The 23307-nt window shown below is 39.6% G+C and overlaps 1 protein-coding gene across 11 annotated transcripts in view; it reads right to left on the bottom strand.

The window, feature by feature from the left end:
- The window catches only part of NUMB (NUMB endocytic adaptor protein), a 62320-nt gene that overhangs the window by 21801 nt on the left and 17212 nt on the right, over nucleotides 1-23307 (bottom strand). For 6 of the 11 annotated variants that reach the window (XM_083507833.1, XM_083507838.1, XM_083507830.1 and 3 more), the window contains exons 2-4: nucleotides 8838-8980; nucleotides 5122-5196; nucleotides 517-549 (exon numbers count right to left, since the gene is read on the bottom strand). In XM_083507833.1, the coding sequence (XP_083363959.1) occupies nucleotides 517-549; nucleotides 5122-5196; nucleotides 8838-8963 (234 nt within the window). In that variant the 5' untranslated portion in view covers nucleotides 8964-8980. The remainder of the gene's footprint in view (nucleotides 1-516; nucleotides 550-5121; nucleotides 5197-8837; nucleotides 8981-23307) is intronic. The other 5 variants (XM_083507840.1, XM_083507836.1, XM_083507831.1 and 2 more) reach the window with 1 other exon arrangement.

Genomic DNA, 23307 nt, shown 5'->3' with positions numbered 1-23307 from the left:
TTGTTGTTGTTGAAGTTGTTGTTGGGTTTTATAAACAAGAAAGTTATACAAATAAGTATACCAAGTTTTCTCATGTCATTTGTATATCGCAAAAATAGAGTAGTAAATGTGGAAAGATATCTACAACATTTGTTTCATTATTACTCAATGTATGAGTTTTTAATCCTGCCCCCTCCCTTAAAGGGGACTCCTACCCATGTTTGCTTAAATGCAAATAGAAGTGTCAATGAGTACATTAACCAGGTGGTGTGATTGTTCAAAGCTTCCATTCACATTCAGATTAAGAGAGGTAGAAGCTCCCTTTAGACCTTCTCTGCTCAACACAGGAAGGCCTGGGACTGAGCAGGCAGGGAAGGGCTGTTTGGGCTAGTGCCAGCATGTGCAGCCCTATGAACTCAACACCAGTTGCTATTTCCTGTTCAGACATAATGTCTGAACGGGGCTCCTGACACAAGGCAATGCTATACTGGGGATGTAACTCCTTACAGCACAAACACAACGAGGCATTAAACTTACTTTTCCAAAGAAGCCTTTGAAGAACTTCCTTTCCTGGAGGAACAGGGGGGACAAGTCGAATGCTATTACTGTAGGTAGCTAAAGTGTCCCAGGGTTTTAAACCAACACATACATACAAAAAATGGGGATTGGAAGGAAAGTAGGGAATGTTTAGGGTTATCCATAGAGGATGTGACAGGCAGATGTGGAAAGTCCCATGAAAATGCACACAGAAAGCATTACATGGGCTTTTATTAGGACAGGCCATAGCTCTGAAATTGGTGGAAAGGAAAGGAAAAATCAGACCCAATTTCATGCAAAATGTTTTAGACTTCATTTTGTTTGTCCCTTTAGCTTTTAGTAGGTTACAAGCCAAACTTGGCAGCAGACATGGAGATGTTCCAAATTGGATGATGATGACTTGAAATTAGCACATTAGATAAATTTTGAAAAGCTCGAGTTAATTAACAGAGCTCAAATAGCATGACAGCAAAAGGAAAATAATTTGGGGAGCATATTTCCAGTCCTTATCAAAAGCCTGCTTAGAAAAGGTGTTTGTGTTTAAGCTCATATACCCGCCATCATGATTTTTCAACAGTATTTTGTAAAGCAGATTTAGTAGAAAGTGTAGGGGATATTCTTTTGTTTCAGAATGTGGATTCTTTCACTGAAGAGGCTCCATATTAGATTTTGGCTTCTTACTCCCCTTTCTCTCTCTCTCTCTCTCTCTCTCTCTCTCTCACACACACACACACACACACACACACACACCATTCAGAAACTTACAAGTAAACTATCTGCATCACCTAAGAGTTCTCACTTCACTGTTATTAGAGTTTTGTAATTAAGCAGCTTATGAAGCTTTCCAAATAAACAATGTGTATACTGAACAGGAACACTTCACACACATCTTGCAGTATACATATAGAAAATGTGGTAGATTTGACATGCACAGTCAGCGAAGTGGGAGTATTACACATTTTGATGGCAATCAAATGCAGTAGCTTTAAGATATATTTCACAGGCAATTTTAAAATTATTTATCCATTTCAGAGACAAACAAAAGCCCAAATATATATCTCCTGACAATCTTCACTGAAAATTTAGGGATGGGATCAACAGTGCTTTAAATTATTCCTGTGATGACTACCATGAAGCAAGCCATTTATGGGCTTTGGCTTGCTTCACAGTCTCCAGTACAAAACGTTTATGGTGGTTTGGAGAAAGTTAGTCAATCTGCATGGTGAATTGCTGATCAAGAATGTCTTCCTACATGGCGGCAGCAGTTTCTTCATATGTATAAGAGATACAAGGCCACATCTATGGTCATCTCTGATACTTAAGGGCCTAGAAGTAACAGCAGGCTTTACAGACATTATGCCCCTTCTCTGCCATCTATCAGCTATTTCAACACATGGCACTGGGTGGTGAAATATCTAACTTAATATTGTTGCCTTAAATGATTAAAACTGTCTTCAAGCTAGCTTATTACAAAAAAATCTCGGTAAGAAAAATGGAACAACTGCACTAGGTTAAAAAAATGCTATAGGAGTATATACTTTAAGATTTGTTATGGAATTCCTTTTTTTAAGTTGCCAGTTTGAAAATGTATAATCAATCTCATTCATATACACACAGACACACACAAACACACATATATACATTTATATGCCACCACTGCCAAGTTAAGCATTAAATATCAATATAAGCCTTCAGAAGATATGCCAGAGTTCAGGAGGTCTGTAAGGTACCTTGCTTAAGAAACTGTAATTAGGTTTAATTTTCAAAAGGTGTTAACTTGAAAAAATTTAGATGTTCTAGAAAAAGTATTAATGATAGAGAGCATGCAAAATGGATTTTAGGGTAGCTATGGAAGTTAATATTCAGATACACTAGTATTTTCAAACACTATTAAGTTTCGTTTACCTGCTAAAACAAGAAAATACATTAACAAATGTATCATATTTGCAAACAAAACAAAAAAAGACTTGTTAAAGACACTAACACTGAAGACAATTTTAACTAAATGAGAGAGGATGGAGACAAGACACAGGCAGCTTCCAGCACAGTTTACTGATGGGCAGGTAAAATGCTGTCTGTCAAGAGGAAAGCTACATTTTAAAAGCATTGTGGTAAAAATTGTACATCTGTATTTTATTCTGTCAATTCATACTATTCTAGGTAGAGTTAGGAATAAGACTAATGAAACTATGCCATGTTCCAGCAGCCGTGACAACCAAAGTATATAAACTCAATTATTCCCACCCCTCCTCTAGTGAGCTTGGATATGTGTTTCTCCGTAACTGAAAGTAAAAGGCAGTGAGTCCTAAAAAAGAAATAAAAAGTAACGTTTTATATCTTTGGGGGAGCACTTCCTCACATAATCTTTTTTGTATTATTATCCAAATCTGACGCATGCAGCAGGTCCAGTGAAGACAATTTACTGCAGCCATTGAAGAGCACAGAAAAGGAGAAACCGGGTTTAGCCATTTAAGAGTTTACCACACACAAGTCAGTCTGTTTTGACAACATCAGATTGCTACACCCAGATAGATACATCTAGATTCAACTGCCCTTGAATGACTTATGACTTGTTCTCAGAGGAAATTGTTCTACTGTATTGGAAGAGACACGGTTGCCCTGTGAAAATGGAAGTTCAGTCGACAAAACAAAATCCTGGGTATGAGCTAAGAAAGAAAATCCACATTTATGAACAGAAACAAAAAGTAGCAATTCAAGAATGATCTCTACAGTTGGATGTTTGGTTGACATTTTAAGTCTCAATATGAGAATGCTCCTCAGTAATCAGTAGAAGTGGCTTGAGGGGAGTGAAATACATCAATATTTTAGAAAAGCAGCACTAAAGTCAATATCAGTTGGCTTTATTGACAAATGGTCTGGCATAATCAGTTAATCTATACAGAATAGTATAAGTGAAAGCTGTATGAGCTTAAGATTTCAGTAGAAATAGTAGTCTCTTGTGTTGAATGCCACACAAGGAAGGCCCATAGTCTTGTGATTTCCATGTGCCATCTGTGTGTAATAGGTGGTTTCAAGTGACTGTTATTTCAGAGTGATCTTCACTGGATATAGTACACAACCATTTTGTTTAAGTTATGGACATGAACAGGGAATTCAAAGACTGAAGTTATGTTCTTTGATTCCAGAAATGTAGTGTGCAGTGTGCCAAATGTGTTATACGCACAACTTTAAACATCTGTCTCTTGGGGGGATAGTTTTATTGATTGCTTTGTATTTAGTTGTACCAGACACTCATCTAACTAATTTGACAATGTGCTTGCTCCCCCCCCCCCAAAAAAAAAAAATGGAGAGCATCATTTATACTAACAAGTTTGAGACTTCTTCCTGCCCTGAAATGCTCTGTGGAGTATAGCATTCACATCTTTCAAAATGTTCAAGACTAAGAACAATGAGAAATTGAGGATGGCATCTAATCAGATCACTGGAGTTCATTCAAAAGCTCAAAGCCCATTTTTTCATCCTCTTGTCTGTGACTGAGAGAAGGAAACAACAGGTTTGAGTCTGAAATCACTATGCACGCATGCAAGAGGACCTTTTAAAAATCCTTTTAGTATTTTGCAGTAGGCTTAAGATTTATTGATGCAGTCAATGAAGAACACAAAAATAACTAAAAAAATGTAATCAGTGGGTGTCAAAAGTCAGCTAATCCATTTAAAACAGGGATGCAGAACAGAATTTAGCCAGTGGGCCGGAACCCTGCCAAGCCAGGTTCAGGTAGGCGGACCCAATCTCCTGTCAATCACTTGATGTCACAATGATACCAGGTGATTCTTTTCGCCTTTGCAAAGTGCATGCAAAAGGCTTTCTAAGCCATGACAATCAGCTATTAATCAGGGCTTAGAAAACACAGTGTTTGGGGGTGCCTGCAAAGTCCCTTTCACCCAACTCCCCCTCCCTTTACCTGCTCCACTTCTGATGGTGTATGCATCAGGTGTAGGGCAGGTAGGCATGGCTCGGCTGGAGTAGAAATAGGCCCCTAGGCCGGAGTTTCCCTGCCCCTAATTTAGAAGATCTTATATGGCATGCTTTTCTTCCTAGTGAGGAATCTGATCACTACAAATATTCAAGAGAGGTTTTTCCAGTTCTCCCCCATCTTCAGTCATGAGTGGAAGCAGGTATCAGGAAGAGTAAACACTCTATACAGCTAGTATCAGTTAACCATCTGGACACCTAAGTACAGCAGTAAAGTGAAGGCCCCTAAGCACATACATGCTATGGCAGTCCCAGTCCATATAGCACAGAGAATAACCATCAAAAAAGCTAACTGGCTTAATATAAAGATAGCGGCATTTGTTTGAAGCACAAACAGCACACTTCCGAGAGAGGTCTCCTTATAAAAAAAACCAAAAAAAAAAAAAAAAACCACAGCAATAAGCCTAAGTCTTTCAGAACTGTTTTAAGAACACAGAATAGCTACTTTGATCAGGACAGAGCAACCGTTTTAGCTCTTCTTCCAATTTGTACTGGTATGCCTCTGTAATCATAAGCTCTGCTTTAAGGCAGCTATTTAAATTCCCCTACAAAAACCTCTGTAAATGGAAAACAACTGCATACTTAAAGTAATATTTTAATAAGTATACATACAGCTTTCAGTCTCTTCACAGCATCTTCACATATATGCATTCCTCTTGATTCATCTACTTCCACATGTCCCAGATACTGAAAGGGAGAGTGGAGGGGGAAAAGCACCGATTAGAATAATTGGACTAAACCAGCACTTTGTAGTTGTATTTATCTTCGTGTATCAGCTGGATTAAGTAGTCCAGTATTTTCACACATACTATACACCCTCAACATAATTCAGACAAAATAGAAGTCTATGGACAAAACTATGACTCAGAACACAGCCATGTGATTTTTAAACAGGCCTTATTGCAGCTAGGATTGTTAGAAGGATTTAAAAGATCTTTATATCACCAGGCACAGCCACTGTCCTCGGACCAATGAAATCTTGCCATTTTATCACCCTTCCACCCAAGTCCATAAATAGTAAACCTTCCAAGTGCTGTCTTGAGACATGGTTAAGACAGTCTTTCCTTATAACAAATGATTTTGTAGTTTCCGTTAATCCTAGAATTTATAATACTGAAGAATCTTCTCTGGGTGATCAGTCTAATTCTACTTGTTATGATGTACTATATCATAGATAAAACTAATATAATGCCAACTACTGACAAGCCATTTATTTAAACAAGGCTCTAGAATCAGCTCCTCATTTTTAACAGGCTGTTATGGATGGGGCTAATACACAGGAACATGACTGCTGCAGTGTTATACAAAATGACTTTGTATGTCTGGCCAGTCTTCATTCTGAAAAAGGGATGTTATATTTCATCAAGGAACTACAGTATACAAACTATTATACATTCCCAATGACCATGGCATTGTTACTAATTATATAGGCTTGATCTAAATACTTTGCTTGGCAATTTCCCTCATGCAAATAGGCAAGGAAAAAGGTGTCAAGATTAAATAGAGTTGATTTATTCTAAAGGCCCTATTTCTAATAGGAATGAAATCTTAAGTTCCTAGTTGCATAGAGTGTTACAGAAATTATTTGAGTTCTTACACCTATCTCATAAGCCTGAGAAAACCCAACTCTTCCCCATCCCACGCCAATAAAAATGAGGCAGAGAGAAAATCTGCAATTCTAAGCAACTATTGGTACTAGTGGAATAATTTCAATTCATCAGTACCCAGTTCAGCAATATTAATATTGCAAGTAGGATAGGTCTCTGTATTATGGCTACTATTCTATTACAGAACAGTGACATTTAGAACTGGACTGGTAGCTTGAACACCTCATGTGCTTAAAACGTCAAGAATTAAAGAGTTCTACACTGTAGTTTGTAGGATCAAATAGAAAGATTCGCAAGCAGCAGTCACAGAACCAAAAGTGATCCTCATTGAGGGACGGGGGAAATTGTCCCATCCTCCCAATGCCATGCCACAAACACAGCTATTTAGTAGTATGATTTGTCCACCACTCTTAGAATAAGTTCAAGGTTCCAACCCTCAAAGAGGTCAGCAAAGCATCTACAAACTGTAGATTGACTTTTATGCAAGACTGTACTATCATCCATATTTCTTTGAAAAAGTAAAGACAGCCAAACCAAATCCATTTTTTCTGCAATTTGGGGGTCTTCACAAATGCCCATTAACTTGTGCTTCTTTCCAATTTCTTCTATTCAGCAAGACTTCCGATGTTGTTTTTAAAAAGCAAAAAAAGCAGGTATCTTCTTGCTATATAAAGCTTCTTGGTATTCTATAAAACCTTGCTCTTATATTTCTGGTCAGGTATGGGTGTGTGATATTCAGTTGGAGGTACACATTCTGACACTGGAAAATGCATCTTAAGTCTCCTCATTTACTTGCCTATTTAATGTTCCAGTGAGGTTTATAAACACAATGACAAATAAATGACATTGGTGGAAATAGTGTCTTCTTTTTAATAATAATAATAATAATAATAATAATAAACCATTTGCAGCAAGTCAGAAGAGTAACATTTACTTTACCACTCCTGAATGCTTATCTCACACCAACAGTACCACAAAGGCAGTACTGCAAAGGTCAAACATCAAGCCAGCTGAAACTGTGTACTAAACATAGATGAAAAAGTAAGCATTCTACTTACTGAAAAGAGTTTAATTTCTATAAATGCAGCTCTACTTCTATAAATGCAGCCCTACTTTAATGGAGTAGGGAAGGCAAATACAAAAGAAAACCACCTCTACTACAAAACAAGTGTAAGAAAATAGAATATAGGGGAAAATAAGACTGTACTATTATTAGCCTATGGGACGTGGGTGGCACTGTGGGTTAAACCACAGAGCCTAGGACTTGCCGATCAGAAGGTCGGCGCTTTGAATCCCCGCAACGGGGTGTGCTCCCGTTGCTCGGTCCCTGCTCCTGCCAACCTAGCAGTTCAAAAGCACAACAAAGTGCAAGTAGATAAATAGGTACCGCTCTGGTGGGAAGGTAAATGGCGTTTCCGTGCGCTGCTCTGGTTCGCCAGAAACGGCTTAGTCATGCTGGCAACATGTCCTGGAAGCTGTATGCCGGCTCCCTCGGCCAATAAAGCAAGATGAGCGCTGCAACCCCAGAGTCAGCCACAACTAGACCTAATGGTCAGGGGTCCCTTTACCTTTATTATTAGCCTGGATAACTGATAAAAACACTTTTCTGCTGAATATCTGCTTTGTAAGCAGTCAGTTTGCAACAAAAGTATCCCCATTAGATCTACAGAAATTATTTATTGCATTCTTGCGTGTATTCCATATGTGTGTGACTCCTGCAAGAAACGGAATAAGAGCTACCTGATACAGTTGATTGCGAACACCAACATAAGGTGGGAAGAGGTAGTTTGGGATAAAAGATATAAAAGCCATGACCGTGAGCTGCTGGTAAGAATACTGTTGCACCAGTGTAGAATATGGATCAGTACAAGCATCATATCAAGACATAGGCCTCTTACAATCAGAGTTGCCTACTGTTTTCATATTCTAGCCTGTCTTAAGATCGCTTATTTCATATCCACTTAAACAGATTCAAAAAGCACAACGCTTTTTCTTTCTTTAATCTGCTACCTCCTCTGTTGAAGCAACTCAAAGACACACAATACAGATCTATGAGAACCATTAAAACAGCCATTCCTATTTGCTAAAGAGTGCTTAACACTACTAAGCAGTATGAAAAAATTAGTTATCCACTAAAGGGTGAGACTTGCTGTGAGAAACAGAGAACAATAATTTTTAACACTGTTCCAAAAGTGTAAATCACACCCTTGCCTTAGCTAGCAACTTTCTATAATGAACTTTTTTTAAAAAAAAAAATCTGACTAGCATGGAAGACATTTGGAAGTTTAAAAAAAATGGCTGCATGATGTAATGTTTAACTACTTTGATCAATCAACGAATACCCTTTTGATTAAAAGGTTCTCCAATTAACCTTTAAAGATACATTACTCTTTCCCTATATAACAAATGCATTTAAGATGCCTACTGTATAATTTAATAACAAAATATGCTTATTCTTCAGACTATAGCTTTATACATGTGCAAATGTATGCCAATTCAAACAAGTAAAACTTGTAAGATTTTTTCTTTAACCAACATTTCTTTATTCAGCCCCAGCGATATTTTACATACAGGAAGAACTATAAAGAAAATGTGTGCATAGACAAGAAACAGGATTTGTACAAATACAAACATTCTTCCACGTAACTATTGTTAGCATGATCCAAACACAAACAGGATTTAGAAGTTTGCTGCAGTTCTTAAGAGAGTAAATATATTTACCTTAACAGGAAAGCTGCATTTGCCAGTCCGAACCCCTTCTTCATCTGTCTGCCACTGATGTGGCCTACTTGCTTCAGGGACATAGACATCTTTCTTTCTTCTGAAGCTCTGTCGTAATTTATTCATTGCTCAGTTCTTGTGCCCTACAAAAAAGGACATGGTTTAAATGAAAATTGAACTCGGATCTCAATATAAATAATGAACCAATCTACCATATTTCTCCAACGTGGTAAAAGGCTTGCTCAGGCAGTCCTTTAATATTACACTAACATGGGGAAGGCTTTTCCATGGGTTCATCCCTTGGTGCATCCCATGGTGCTTATGTAACCTTGGAAGGCTCACAAGCACATGCACAGAGGCCAACTGCATGTCTCTTTTCCATAGAATCAGCAGCCCAGGATGCTGACCTTGTATAATTGGATGAACCCATGGAAATGTGCTCCTTTCATGTCAGTGCAGTAGTTAAGAGGATACCTTGGGGGAAGAGCGAAGGAAAGCATTGTGGCATGTGCTTCAGGACCAGCTTAAGTGGCTATGATCAAATTGTCTATTGTTTCACATATTCAAGTTATTACTGATCCATCTTCCACTTCCATTTTCATCTCCTGACACAAGATGATGCCCCTTCCATAAGCACGTGGGTTTTCTGCCATTCCTGTTCATGAGAAAGGCTTACATTTCCTAAAGCCTCCAATACTGTATTGCAAATTATTTCTAAAATGCTATTCAAGCCTCATACTTAATTCTTTGCCTATACAACACAAGATCTATTATGCCTCTTCAGAGATCACCAACACATGTTGAGACACCACAGAATACCCTATGGAGCAGGAAATCACTATAATGCTTGGCATTATAGTGATGCCCATACAGTTCTGTACGTTCAAAGCCACTATTTCCCACAAAAGAAAGCATGGACCAACATAACACTAAAATATGAAGCTTGACAGAGGTCACCACTGTGAATAGTTTCATAGCTGACCTGCTAGACTCCTTAATGAATTAAGCAACAACATTATAGCTAATGAAATTTATATTTTGACAATCTATGGAAATTAGTATTTACCTCAGTACTTAGGCTATTTTATATTAGAATGCATTTATAGCTATTACCCTTTACCTTTACCTAGCCATTCAGCCCATGTTAATTCTTTAAAACAAAAGATTTATGGATGCAATTGATAACCCTTTTGGGTTATGTAACATTACTGAAGGACTAAGGTGAACATAAACCCAATATGAATTTCAAAACAACCTGTCACTGACTTTTTCAGATGGTACATTTACCTTCTAGCAAGCCAGTAAGTTACTCTTCAGTATCCCAGCAATGCCAAGTATTGAAAGCAGTCTGCCAGCATCCTGGGTATGCTGGTCTTACTAAGGCTGCTTGCCAAAGCAAACACTTCCACCCACGTATGAATTCCTAGTTATTACCTGGGGTGCCTTTCATGATCTGATGACAGGAAGTTTACAGCACAGGAAGCAACTTTGGTACACAGTTTGGTAGTGTCTGAACCCCAGAAGTGAAAACCTATCTTATTATTAAAAGATGCAGGTTAGCCCCTGAAAGTGCTTTCAGCACTATAGCTCTGCAGCCATTGCAATCCAAACAAATAAAGCTAAAATATAATTGGCAGCAAATGATCATTAATTGTACAGTAAATGATAGGATACCCTCTCAGTTACTATAACAATTGCATCATGTATGGAGTAGAAGCCAAGCTATTACAAGTGATTGTTATGAAGAGTATCTTAACAGCACATATGTTTGAACCTATCTGTTTTAACAACATGCTGGTAAACAACTTAATAAACAGAACCCCCCCCCCAAGCCTAACATTTTAGCAGAATATGTTAAACATGTCAAGGCACAATGAATTCATCTGTTGAGTTCAAGTATATTCCAAGGTGGACAAACTATGAAGCAAATTTATCAAATGGCACCTGGTCAAAGCTGCCGAAAGACTGTTTGTTGCTCAGAGACCAGACTGTTTCATTGAAAGCTATTAACATAGCTGCTGAACTACTCAGACTGAAGCCTTCAGAGAAGGAAGATGAACGGGCAGTTTTTTCCACTGGCTTCTAATTCATCAGTAGGCACATGTTGTGTCATGCCTTGTTATCCGAGATGAATGGATACACCCCAGATAACTTCCATAGCGAAGATACAGGCATTGCCCTTCTGCAAATACAGAACTGCCTAGCATATACTAAATGGTTTCTCTCCACCCACAATGGCTGCGTCTGCACAGAATGCTAAACCATGGTTTGTTTCAACTGTGGCATGTTCAAATCACAAGTCATCTTACAGACAATCAGACAAGGCACTGCTTGTTTCTTCCAAGCTTATTTTGTTGTCCAGCGGTTCTTCATGATTTTTATCTTGCTGAACATCTGGGGTGGAGTAGCCAAACAAGCAACACTGTGGCTGAACAAATCATGGTTTAGTGATATGTGTGCATCAGGCCTGAATCAGTACGTCACCCAGCTTCAGAAGACAGTGCATATATTATGACTTCTGCAGTCAGCATGAAATGCCTGGGGGCCAGAAGATACTATTACTGAGGATGGGAAGAACAATTATGTGCTGCTGGTAGGGGCTGGGATTTGACAGAGGTTTCCCTTTGCTGCTGCAAAAAGACCCTGCTGCACCCAAAATTGCAGGCTGTTGTGAAACTTCCATTAGCATTTTGGAGATGAGCAGAGCCAGCTAGGGATCCACTGGATCTGAAACCAGTCCATCTTCCTCAGAGCTACCCAATATGGGCCTCTCTGCTACACCAGTCCAAGAGGAAAATTAACTCTGCACCTGCACACAGTTAAGATTACTCAGTTAGTGAATCACAAGGTAAAGGAAGCTTCTTAACTGTGGGATTCAACATGCCCTTGCCACTCATGTGTGTTGCATGGACAGAACTATAAATGAGGCAGTGTCAGCACAAAGGACACTGTTAGAACCAGGACCTTGTAAGAATATCTGAGGTTATTACCAACACAGTACAGTTGTGCAATATTTAACATTTGAACTGAGAAGTTTGGATATCCACCGGTCACAGCCTTCAACAGCAGGGACACATAGAGCTCATCAATAAGCTTTAAAGCTTTAAAAAGTGAACTGGCAGGTAACGGGAGGATTATAGCAAATGGATTTGATAAAAATGGATTACACCTATCTCTGCAACCTGGCTTTTCAGATAGAGGTGTCAAGGCTATGAATGATGCGAACTATTGGAGTTTGAAGTCCAGTGAACTATCCTTCCATAACACAAGAACAGCTGATCTATTACCACCACAATCGTGTTGAATAGGATTTGAGAGCTTGACCAAGTTAAATTCTCAGTCACAACTAGACATGTAAGAACTGAAACTATCAGAGCAAGATCACAAACAAAGGAAACATAGAAGCAGCACATATATTTTTCCAAGTTCTCTCACGATAAGAAGCTGAAATTTTCCTGTTACTTAGGAGTACTGATGCTAAGTTCGTGAACAGCTAGATAGAATACGCCCTCCTCTGGAATACCATCAACCTCTTTTCACCTTATTCCTCTCTCACTTTTAAAAAAATGCATATCTGCATAGTCCATCCAGCAAAATGCAACAATTTAAGACACATCTCGTGTAACTCCAAAGCAGCTTCTTCAAATTATGTTGAAACTATTCCCTGAACTCCAGAACAAGAAAACATTATGTACTGCAACAGAAACCAAAGATTATGGATTTCAACCAACTTTGATTTACTTTTAATCATAACTACTCTTAAGTATTCGACAACTTTTCCTTTATCTGCACTTCTAAAAATGCACACCACATCCCCTTCACTAGCAGAACATCGGTCTTCCTCTCAAGTAATACTAGTGCTGCCAAACTACTTTCAAAACTGCCATTCATTGTCCAAATAATTAGGCAAGTAGGAAAATGGCAGACTAGCCCAGGACATATGATTTAATAGTTACAAAAAAGGTCAAACATTTAACTTGGACTCAGTGACTGTCAGCAGGAAGGAGGAAAGAATGGACAACTAAACCTAGAGAAAAGTAGCCTAGGGAAACTTACAGCTGTACTATATCCTTCACAACTTCAGAGCAGGCACACAGAGAGGAGTCCCAATTCCATTATTTCACCAGCCTCTCCACCCCAACCCCTTTATAGTTATTTCAGCCTCAGAGACACTTCTTGAGTGTGCACACAAAAATGGTTTAAATGAATTAAGGGGTTATTCCAGGGCAACAGATGGTTTGCTACAAGCTCCAGATTTTACAAAGGAAAACAAAACTTTTAATTGCTTTTTGTCTTCGTTTTTTCAGGCTTATATACAAGCCTAACTTGATCCCCTTTCCAGCCACAAGTTGTAGCAAAACTTTCACATCTCTACATCAAGTAGCTTTTTAAAAAAGCTATTCATTTTTGGCCCGAGCTATATATGATAAAAATCTGTTACTCTTCAGTCTGCCAGGTTTTACAGAAAGCTCTTCTATGGCACACGCTTTTATTTAGCATTTTATGCATCTTCTGTAAATAACATAATAGCATAAAAGTTCTTTTAAAAAACTGTAGTAACAATACAACCCTATTCTTCCTTATCATTACAGGTTGAGATGATCCAAGAGTCAATACTGATTGCTGCCGTTTGATGGCACACATTTTTGAAGTTTTAGAGACTTAAACATAAAGGCATGCTCAGTTTTGAATTCTAAAGAAGAAAAGGTTGTAGTAGTGCCAATAACTTAAAGACTGTGTATTTTAGAACCACACCCTGAGTTCTACCGCTTGCCAAAGCCAAACAGCTGCATGCTGTTAAGAACTTAACAGGAACAATACATGTAAGAACGCAATTGCTTTTACCACTAGTTACTAGACATTCCCTCTGCTTTAGGTTATCAACATACCATGCAACTTTTGCTCAGAAACATTTTAACAGGATCGTGCCCGCAACTTGCGCACGGGTTACGTTCTGGGGAGCGTGCTAAAGCCAAAATTGTGTATAGCCAAAACACAACAGCAAACTTTTTCAGCAGGGGTCTGGTCCACTGTCCCTCAGACCTTGTGGGGGGCCGGACTATGTTTTGGAGGGAAAAAAATATACGAATGAATTCCTATGCCCCACAAATAACCCAGAGATGCATTTTAAATAAAAGCACACATTCTACTCATGTAAAAACACGCTGATTCCAGGACCGTCCGCTGGCCGGATTTAGAGGGTTATTGGGCCAGATCTGGCCCCCGGGCCGTAGTTTGCCTACCCTTGCACAATAGGTTCAACAGCTGATGGGATTGCCAAACACTTTGTTCCCCAAACAACTGCCCCCTTTTAGTTTTTTTACAATTTCTGAGTGCGTAAAGCTAAATGTGCAGAAGTTAAATGTGTGTAAGTTGCAGGCTTATTGCACAGCCAAAGTCAACAGAAGGGTTTGGACAGGGGTAGCTGGTGCCTCCAGGGAGTCAGAATAGTACAATTCCTGCTCCCTCTACCAAGCCACTCCCATTGCACCTTCTTCCATCAGCTCTACACACTTCAAGCTTCTCCTACCCGTTCCACTCAAACTCTGCCCTCACAAACCCCTCCTGTCAGCCACAGAAGGTAAATGGAAGGCAGCTGGGCAGAAGTATTTATCCTCAGAGTTTGTTTTGTTTCATTATGAAATGAAAAATAGTATTACATAAATCTGCCATCAAGAACTTGCTTCTGGTGAGCAAAAAGCCCCATGTCCTCAAGCACAAGAAGGATGCTCAGCTCACCTAATGAATATGCAGGTTCTCATACGGTATGGAGCTGTGCATTCTGCTCCCTATAGCCCACTATCAAGCCACAAGCAGCAAGCCAAGAACAAACGTTGACTATCGCTTGTGATTTGTTAGGCGGGAAACACACCACAAGTCCATGTTCAGATGGCATGAAAAACAGCCCTGCGCAAAAGAGCATTATTCATGGTACACAGTCTGTCCAGGCATATAGCAAGAGCATCTGTTCCAAATGAAATGGGTGCAACATATACAAAACTGCAGGTTTAAGGTCTATTTCAGCTTAGCTAACTATTTTTAGCTTGAATTGTGGCTTTGATTTCTTTAGTCTGCCATGTGTTTCCATTAACCTTTAAAATCAGATACAAACTCAAAAATTGTATCTGGGTGTTCTAAAGTGTATGGTGACCCTTAAACCATGACTTTACTATGAAAGCCTCTGCCACTAAAAAGACCTTAAAATGCATTTCACTACCACCACATGAGTTTCAAACTTTCCCAAGTGAATAAAACTGGAACTAGAACTTTAGAATACTGCTTCTCACAGTGGAATTTTTATAAGTAAAGCAAGAGAAAAAAAGTTGTACGTGAGAGATTCATCGGCTTTAAAAACAGAAGTGGTAAAATCAAATCATTCCATTAGAACAAGTGTTCAGTCCTCGCAGAAGTTTTATCTTTATATATTCAAGGTACAAAGGCCAATCATATTTATCCAGGAGAAATGGAACTGGAGCAGTGTGTGTGGTTGGTGTAAAGTTTTAGCTGTCCTTTGAATACATGTTTTTATCTGCTGCAGGCAGCTTGGTAAGTAAGTACAAAGTTCTTTTGTGGACTGATAATTGTTAGGAACCAATCCACCTATGGAGTGTAGCTTGGACAGAGGACTTGACAACTTAAGATTCTTGGAACAATTGCTACTTGCCTCAAATCAGTGTTTGAAATTAATCAGGTGCCAGGCGCACTTTGAGACTGGCATGTGTCCAACTCTGACCAGGCAGAGATCTCTGGGTGCCAGGTTGGTGCCTGACATCTCCATCTGGCTGGCCCCTCCAGCTTCCTTGCAGGGATTTTAAAACTTGTTTAAGAACTTTGAATGCAGAAGTCAGGATCCTAGAAAATGCTCAGCTAGTATCTATGCCATGAAGTTCAGTTCCAGAACAACTGAACTCTTGGTTTCTCAGCTAGCAGGAACCTTAGATATGATTGGATAAAAACACATTACTGTAAAACAGCCTAAAAAGTGAAGCCCAACATTCTATTCTTAGATCTCTCTTGCAGCAAAGCCCTTAAGGGTGAGGATTACCGCTCAAGTACAGAAATCACTTCAGGGAGTTCAACGGAACCAGGAATTAGCCAACAACATGCATGAGAAGGAAACCAAGAGGGTCACAATTGGAAAAGTGAATGGCACATGAGTATTAGGAGTAAAAAGCATCTCAAACTGTGCTTTAAAAAGAAAAGAAAAGGGGGGAAAGGTGCCGTTACTCACCATGAAGTTGCTACAGTAAATGCCACACTGTTAACATTGGTTGTGTTTGTGTGTGCCAGTACTGTGTACCCTTGAGTACCTCAGGAAAAAAGCACTGATCTCAGACATGTCTACTAAGAAACACTTCAAGCATCCCTTCAGCCAAAAGGATGGAACTAATCCTTTTCTAGCTTGTTCATGCAAGATCAGTAATGAACAAAGCAGCAGGACTTCATAACCTCATATGGTAGGAGGTTGCCTACCTCATATATATTGACCATTGGTTCTGGCTATGTACTTGGTGCAGCACCAGGGTGGTGTTTCAAAGGCAGTTGATATTCTTTATGTATAGGCAGTCACTACAGAATACAGTCAACTTTGAATCTTTATGCCATCAGCCACTCCCCACCACATAATGCAGAAAGCTGTCTGTGGACAAACAGTGGCTCCCTCGGCCTGAAACAAGGTTAGCGTCACATCCCATGGTCAGGTTTGACTGAACTGTCCAGGGGTCCTTTACCTTTTACCACTCAATTCCTATCAGACTTCTGGACTGTTCTGACAAATGGTCTTGTGCCTGGCATTTGACTAGAGTGACACGGGGGTCTTAGGCCTGGCATTAAGTCAGTCGGAATAATCGTTTTGGAGGAGTTTTGATACACATCCCAAGACTCCCTTCCTTGGAGATGGCACAGAACTTCACATCTGCCAAGCAAACCCTGATCTGCTTCCCAGTTTTACAGGCACAACTGACCACACATGTGCTGCACTGGATTACACTCAGGTAACCTGACCAATATACAGTACATCTAAAATATTAACAGGAGGAAAAACTTGACTGTATTAAACCTCTCCCCAGCAACCTTGGATACTAGGAATAGTCAGTTCTACTGATTAGTCTGCAGGTTTTAGCAGGTATAACTGGCTCCATCTTAGGTTGTTGTTATTCGTTTTGCAGGTCGTTTTTGGTGTGGGGATGGGCAAATGAATCAGCTTCCTAGAAGCTGATAAGAGGAGTGCTCCAAAAATCTACCTTGCCCCTTTGAACATCTCTATGAAATTGCTAAATGTCATGATTCATAGGTCTGTTATGGGGTTATCATCATCACCCTGTCAATCAGACAATTCCATTTTTATCAAATCTACGAGTGTCAGTTTTAGTTCTTATTTCAGGTCTGATACCTGTACTTTGGCTAAAGCTGATTACAGATAAAATTCATTTTAGTCCTCAGATTGAAGGGGACATATATAAAAAAATTGTCCAGTAGCATCTTAGAGACCAACCAAGTTTGTTCTTGGTATAAGCTTTAGTGTGTATGCACACTTCTTCAGAAACACTGAAACAGAAGTCACCTGACCCTTATATTGCAGGGGACAGTGAGGTGTATTTGATTAATCTGCTGTCATTTGTCAATTATGCTTGCAGTCCAGGAGAGATTTTGGCTCTGCCTCAGATATTAGTTAAATGAGTGAGAGATATAGCCAACACAAGTCTTTTACTATCTGCATTCAGTCTGCTATATCTAGACAGAAGGAATCTTTACACAACATGCATCTGATTGCCTTAAAGCATTTGGAAAATTTACGCTTGGACAAAATGCAATAACTTGCCTCCTGCCTGATACAGGATAGCAGGGTCACATAACAGTACCTGCAGCAACTGCAATGTTGCTGGCTTCCAGATGCCATTCAAGATGTTGCTTTGACCTTTAAAGCTCTAAATTATCTGTCTCAGTATATATTAGGAATATCTCCCTCCCATGTATCTCCTGGGATACTGGGAAGCCACCCACTTTAAAAATTATTTGTACTGCAATGTCTGTCAAAACTATGCATGATGGTGGTGAAACAAGTAGTTAATATATATTTCTACTGAATATTAGCAGCCACATACTGCTCAATAACAGATAAGGCATTATAAAAGTATTCAGGAACTGCCCCTGATTACACAGTATTGACACTATATCCCTTTTTTAATGAGGAGATCAGAAAGGTCATAAAGTCTCTGCTCGTAGGACAAACATTTCAGAAAAGAATGGTTATGAAACAAGCATGCCCTCAGAAGTTAAACTAGTATTAGCTTGGAGTCAGCAAAATGAAACACTTTATAATGTCTTTGTACAGGTTCATACAGAAATGTAGTAAAACATACTACTCAACAATAAAAGTATATAATGGTATAATGAGAAAGTAGATTGTAAGAGGACACATGGAATGCAGGACATATGGTAAATCTTGATTTAAAATGGGCTGCTTTACTATTTCCACCAAATTAATTCACTGCAGTATTCTCTTCCAACAGGGTTAACTGACAAATGGTTAGCCCATGCAACTGCACTTTAGGGTGAGACTTTTGATTTATCAGACTTATCCGAGCAGTGTTTGGGATATAAGCCCAAGAAAAGCTTGATTGCTAGCCTCAGTACAAAGTAATCATTCTGGTCTAAAATCTAAGCTGGAGAGGAACCTAAGTCCTCCCTTTGTCCCTGCCTCCAACTCAACTACCCTTCACTGGTTCTAAGCTCCCTCTTACATTTTTGTTGCTCCAGCAGTGAAGCAAGACTGCTCTCCCAGCTCTCTCCCCAAATGTCTGGCATGCTGCTAGAGAGCTGCAAGGAATGGAGAAAAGTAGACTTTTCCCACACTACTGACCCATGTCAGTAACTACATTTTGCAACACCCCAACATTTGGACTCTTGTGGAAGAGTGACTGGACCTGATCATTTTCTGGTGATATCACGGGGTGGGGGTGGGGTTGATAATCTGAAATGAGCACCAGGCAGCTATTTTCCAAGACTGTTCAATTTTTGAGCCTGACTGGGACAAGTTCACCCATCACTTGATGAGACTATTAAATCCAGCAAGAACTATCCATTTGGTATGTTTCATTACTGATAGCTTTTGTTATACAAGTCCTCTTAGCAATGATAGCTACTGCCAACTTGCTATTACACTTTCCCAGATATTGTGCCCAAGTTAAAATGTTTTATTCCAAAACTAACAGCAATCCAAACTACAAGGAGCCAGCATTATGCCAGTGTAATTTACCCTAATTCCAAACTCAATTCTGCTAGATTAGTCAGCCCAAACCTGGCAAAGGGGAAACAAGCTTTTAAAATACAGTTTGACATACACCACCCGCTTCTGCTGGATTGCTAAGTCATGTGACTGAGCATTTGGAGTGAGGTAAGCCTCCCCCTGCCCTGCCCTGCCCCCAGCCCAGAAGATTCCTTTACGGTGGGGGGGGGGGACTTACCCCACTTCAACCTTGGGCTCAGCCAACTTTGGCTCAGCCAGTTGAGCCAGGATGGAGGGTTTATGTTGGCATCTCTCTGGATCAGCCATAATCAGGGCTTCAAACAGCTGAGCACCACCTGAGCCAGAGATCTGCCTATTTCAAACTCTGCTCAACACGGTGTATCTTGGGTTTGGACTGCTCCCTAGACGTTTATACATTCACATATGATTCATTCATAAACCTTATGTTGTCTTTATGCCTAACATTACCAAATACACCAGGATCACACAAGAGGAGCCCCCCTCTAAATGTTGGACTAAAGCTCCCATCATCTCAGACCATTAACTATGCTGGGGTAAATGGGTGCTATGTTGGCTACCTCTGCAATAAATTACACCAAGAAAATTAGTGGTGTAGGAAGTCATATTTACATAATTTTACATCCAGCACCTTCAATGTAATTTTATATTCCCTGGGCAGAGTAGTACAAAAGAAAAATATTATAACATGATCAAGTAAAATAATGCTGCAGCAGACAATTTAAATAGAGCAGTTTGATTTTACTATACAAGTTGGGGGGAGGAGCTTACTTTGCAATTCTTAAAAGCCTGGGAAAACAAATTTGCTTTTGTTTGGTGCATAGGTAAAGGTAAAGGGACCCCTGACCATTAGGTCCAGTCGTGACCGACTCTGGGGTTGCGGCGCTCATCTTGCTTTATTGGCCAAGGGAGCCGGCGTACAGCTTCTGGGTCATGTGGCCAGCATGACTAAGCTGCTTCTGGCGAACCAGAGCAGCGCATGGAAACGCCATTTACCTTCCCGCTAGAGCGGTACCTATTTATCTACTTGCACTTTGACGTGCTTTCGAACTGCTAGGTTGGCCGGAGCAGGGACCGAGCAATGGGAGCTCACCCCGTCACGGGGATTCGAACCGCCGACCTTCTGATCGGCAAGTCCTAGGCTCTGTGGTTTAACCCACAGCACCATAGGTACTTATGAATATATAGGGTCCAAGTGATTTACACCAATAAAATGTTGCTAAAAGTTGCATTACACAGTGAGTATATACAATTCTGTTACACTGTATGCCATCAAAGGCTACTTACTTGCATGCTATTTTTGTTTTGATATGTTTCTTTGTATTGATGCAATGCCTCTGCATGCAGAAACTCCAGAACAGATTTTTTTTACTAAAGTTCAAGGTAGAATGGAAGCTATTGGGTTTTGGAGATGAAAAGAAGCTCGCACAAAGCCTGAATATCTGGAATGAGACCTTGCCAAGAAATTTTGAAAGCCCTACTCTAGATAAATATTTAAGATTTTAAAACAAATGAATTCTATGTTGTCATTTCCTGACCACTGAGAGACTTCCCCAAGATGGCATTTAACTCTTCTGATCACTCATTAACTACCACAGAACCCTGAGCACAACTAACAATTACATGTAAAATTTGCTTCACAGATTGGAAAGGAGAAATATATTCTTACCACAAATAGCTTGCAGTGAAAATGAAGCTGTCAGCTATAATCACCTCTGTAATAATGACTGAGAAATTCAGCAAGTCTCATACTTGGCTCCCTTTTCTCCTCCTAGACTTCTAGGAAATTGGGGCCACTCCATAGATTCAAGCCTGCCATGAAGCAGGTTCCGCGCCACTCAACACCAAAACTCCAATGCTGCCTGCTGGTCAGAGAATATAGCCAAGGCTAGTTTCCTTTAGGTAACTCTCTCTTGTGTATCCTTGTCTTGCTTAGAGCATTTCCTTTTCTCAATCAGACAGCTGAGATTTGATAAAGACTCTAATCTGCTCCCAGAAAATCAGTCTTGGTTGCTTTTAAGGAACTAGGTGTTATAGCAGCCCCCCCAAGATAAGGATGTATGTGTGTGTGACAGTGGCTCCTCCTCCTTCCCCCTCCCTTCCACTCAAGGTAGCAAGTAGTAAAGTAATGTCTTCACCCACTTTTAATCTGCTCCCACTTTCAAAGGATTCCAAAGGATAGGTATAGGGCTGTGGTAGTCATGCATGCACACAATCTGACGTATAAATTATAAAACGAGGTAGAAGACAAAATTAGCCCAGTTACATCCAAATAGATGGAATCTTAATTTTTTAAATTTAAATACCTAACCTCAAATTTTTGCGTCAGACTGTATAAACTACTTTTCAAGTGTTCTGTTGCAAGCACACAGTTTTCAAAGTTCACTTAAAACTATTAAGACTTATTTCCAAACCTCAAGTATCATAGAATCATGCCAGCACTTAACAAATTCAAAGTTCTATGCCAACAGTTAAGTGGGTCAGTTTTCTGCTTCACTGGGTGTTTTGTCACAGAGGTTCCACTATGCTTTAATAGACAGCTTGTGTCTTCTGCAGCAGACATACCCCCCCTTTCGTCTCCATTATTTCACTGCTATTCTATCAGGACACCTCTCCATCATGAAACATACAATAATTAATGACACAGGTCAATGTTATCAGGACCGTGCTTGCTCTGAGTTACATAGCTACAATCCAGCTGAAAATCAGATCCAAAACCATATCAGTTATTTTCAGTATTGACATTTACCAGCTAATTTAGCAGGTAATACAAAAATATGAGCTTGCCTGACTTCAAGAATAATCCTACTCACATGTGAACATGGCTATTTTAACTCATTTGTAAAAATATCTCAAGAAGCAATTAAATTTTAAATGGAGAATGACTCATTCGCTCATGCTAAGCTACAGGCTAAAAAGTGCAAAACAGAATAGGATTAATGTCTTAAAAGTGTGAGATTTTGTAATTAGGATAATTCCCCTCAAACAGAAGACATTTTCAAGTAATGTTTGGCTCAACTGTGACCACCTTCACCCATACCAATTTGCCTAGTCACTGGGCTCATCAGAGACTTTTCTCTGGGTATCATCTTCTGAGGTTCAAGCACATTGGTGACCAGATATAGTATATGAAATCCAATTAGGAAAGGGATCTCATTTTTATTCACATCAGTCTTGACACTGAAACACTACTGTATTACTGGCTTGTTCTTTTGTCAAGAAAGCATGATACTAGCATATTTTTTTACATTCAGGAGAACTGCTGTCCTGATCTTCTGCATTTCCAGAAACAAAGTTGTCTCATCCTTCACAAACACCTCTAATCCAGCAATTAAATTACACCACACACTGCAAGCCTTTCCAATTCACCAAACCAGATTTCCCCAGCAAGCAATAGTTTAGTATTCAAAATTATGCTGTCTACCTTATATAAGTAACAAACTTAATTAGTTTAGAGCAGGGATGTCCAACTTCCTAGAGACTGCGATCTATTCCCACTAAAAAAAAACTGGCAGTGATCTGCCCAGTTAGACTTTTTTTGAGGAGCATTGATCAGCGTTGTTGAGCTGTGTGTGTGTGGTGTGTGTGTGTGTGTGTCAGCATTTTCATTTGAAGGGTATTCACAGAAGTGACACGAAAATGAGGCAAACAAACCACAATTTGGATCAACATATGTGAGCCAGCTCGGTAAACCATGGTTAAAGCCAACTGTTACTTTTTAACATTATGCATGAAGCAGACATTTATGTGTAACAGCCTTTGCCAGGTTTGTAATCAGTGTTAAAAACTCAGATATATAAGCTAGGCGCCAAATGGCTCCTTAAACCATGATTTAAGCATTCTTCCCACTGAAAAATCAACTTTAAAACGATGCCTAGTGGAAAAGCCTCATGACATATTTGTCTGCAATTTGGCAGATTTCTTACCCAGGGACATCTCTTTCATGTCGGCAGTTTTCAGACCTATTACCCACAAAGTACTAGAGGAGAGTAAGTGATTCCATTTTTAGACACTCCTAAACTGTAATGGCAGTCTTGCAGGAAAACCACCGAAGCTATCACTTCTGAGGTTTGGCAGGATTCATCCCCTTAGAAGGAGTGACCTTTGCCACCAAATTCTTTCCAATTCTACCCATAAATAAAAGTTAACCTTTAAAGGTGACCAGCAAAAAAGATTCCACACAGACTAAGTGGCTTGTAATTT

The sequence above is a fragment of the Podarcis liolepis genome (genome assembly GCF_965112155.1).
Source record: "Podarcis liolepis genome assembly, chromosome: 1".
In the NCBI taxonomy this organism is placed as follows: Eukaryota; Metazoa; Chordata; class Lepidosauria; order Squamata; family Lacertidae; genus Podarcis; species Podarcis liolepis.
The sequence above is the reverse complement of the archived record's forward strand: the minus strand, read 5'-3'. Positions and strand labels throughout refer to the sequence as shown.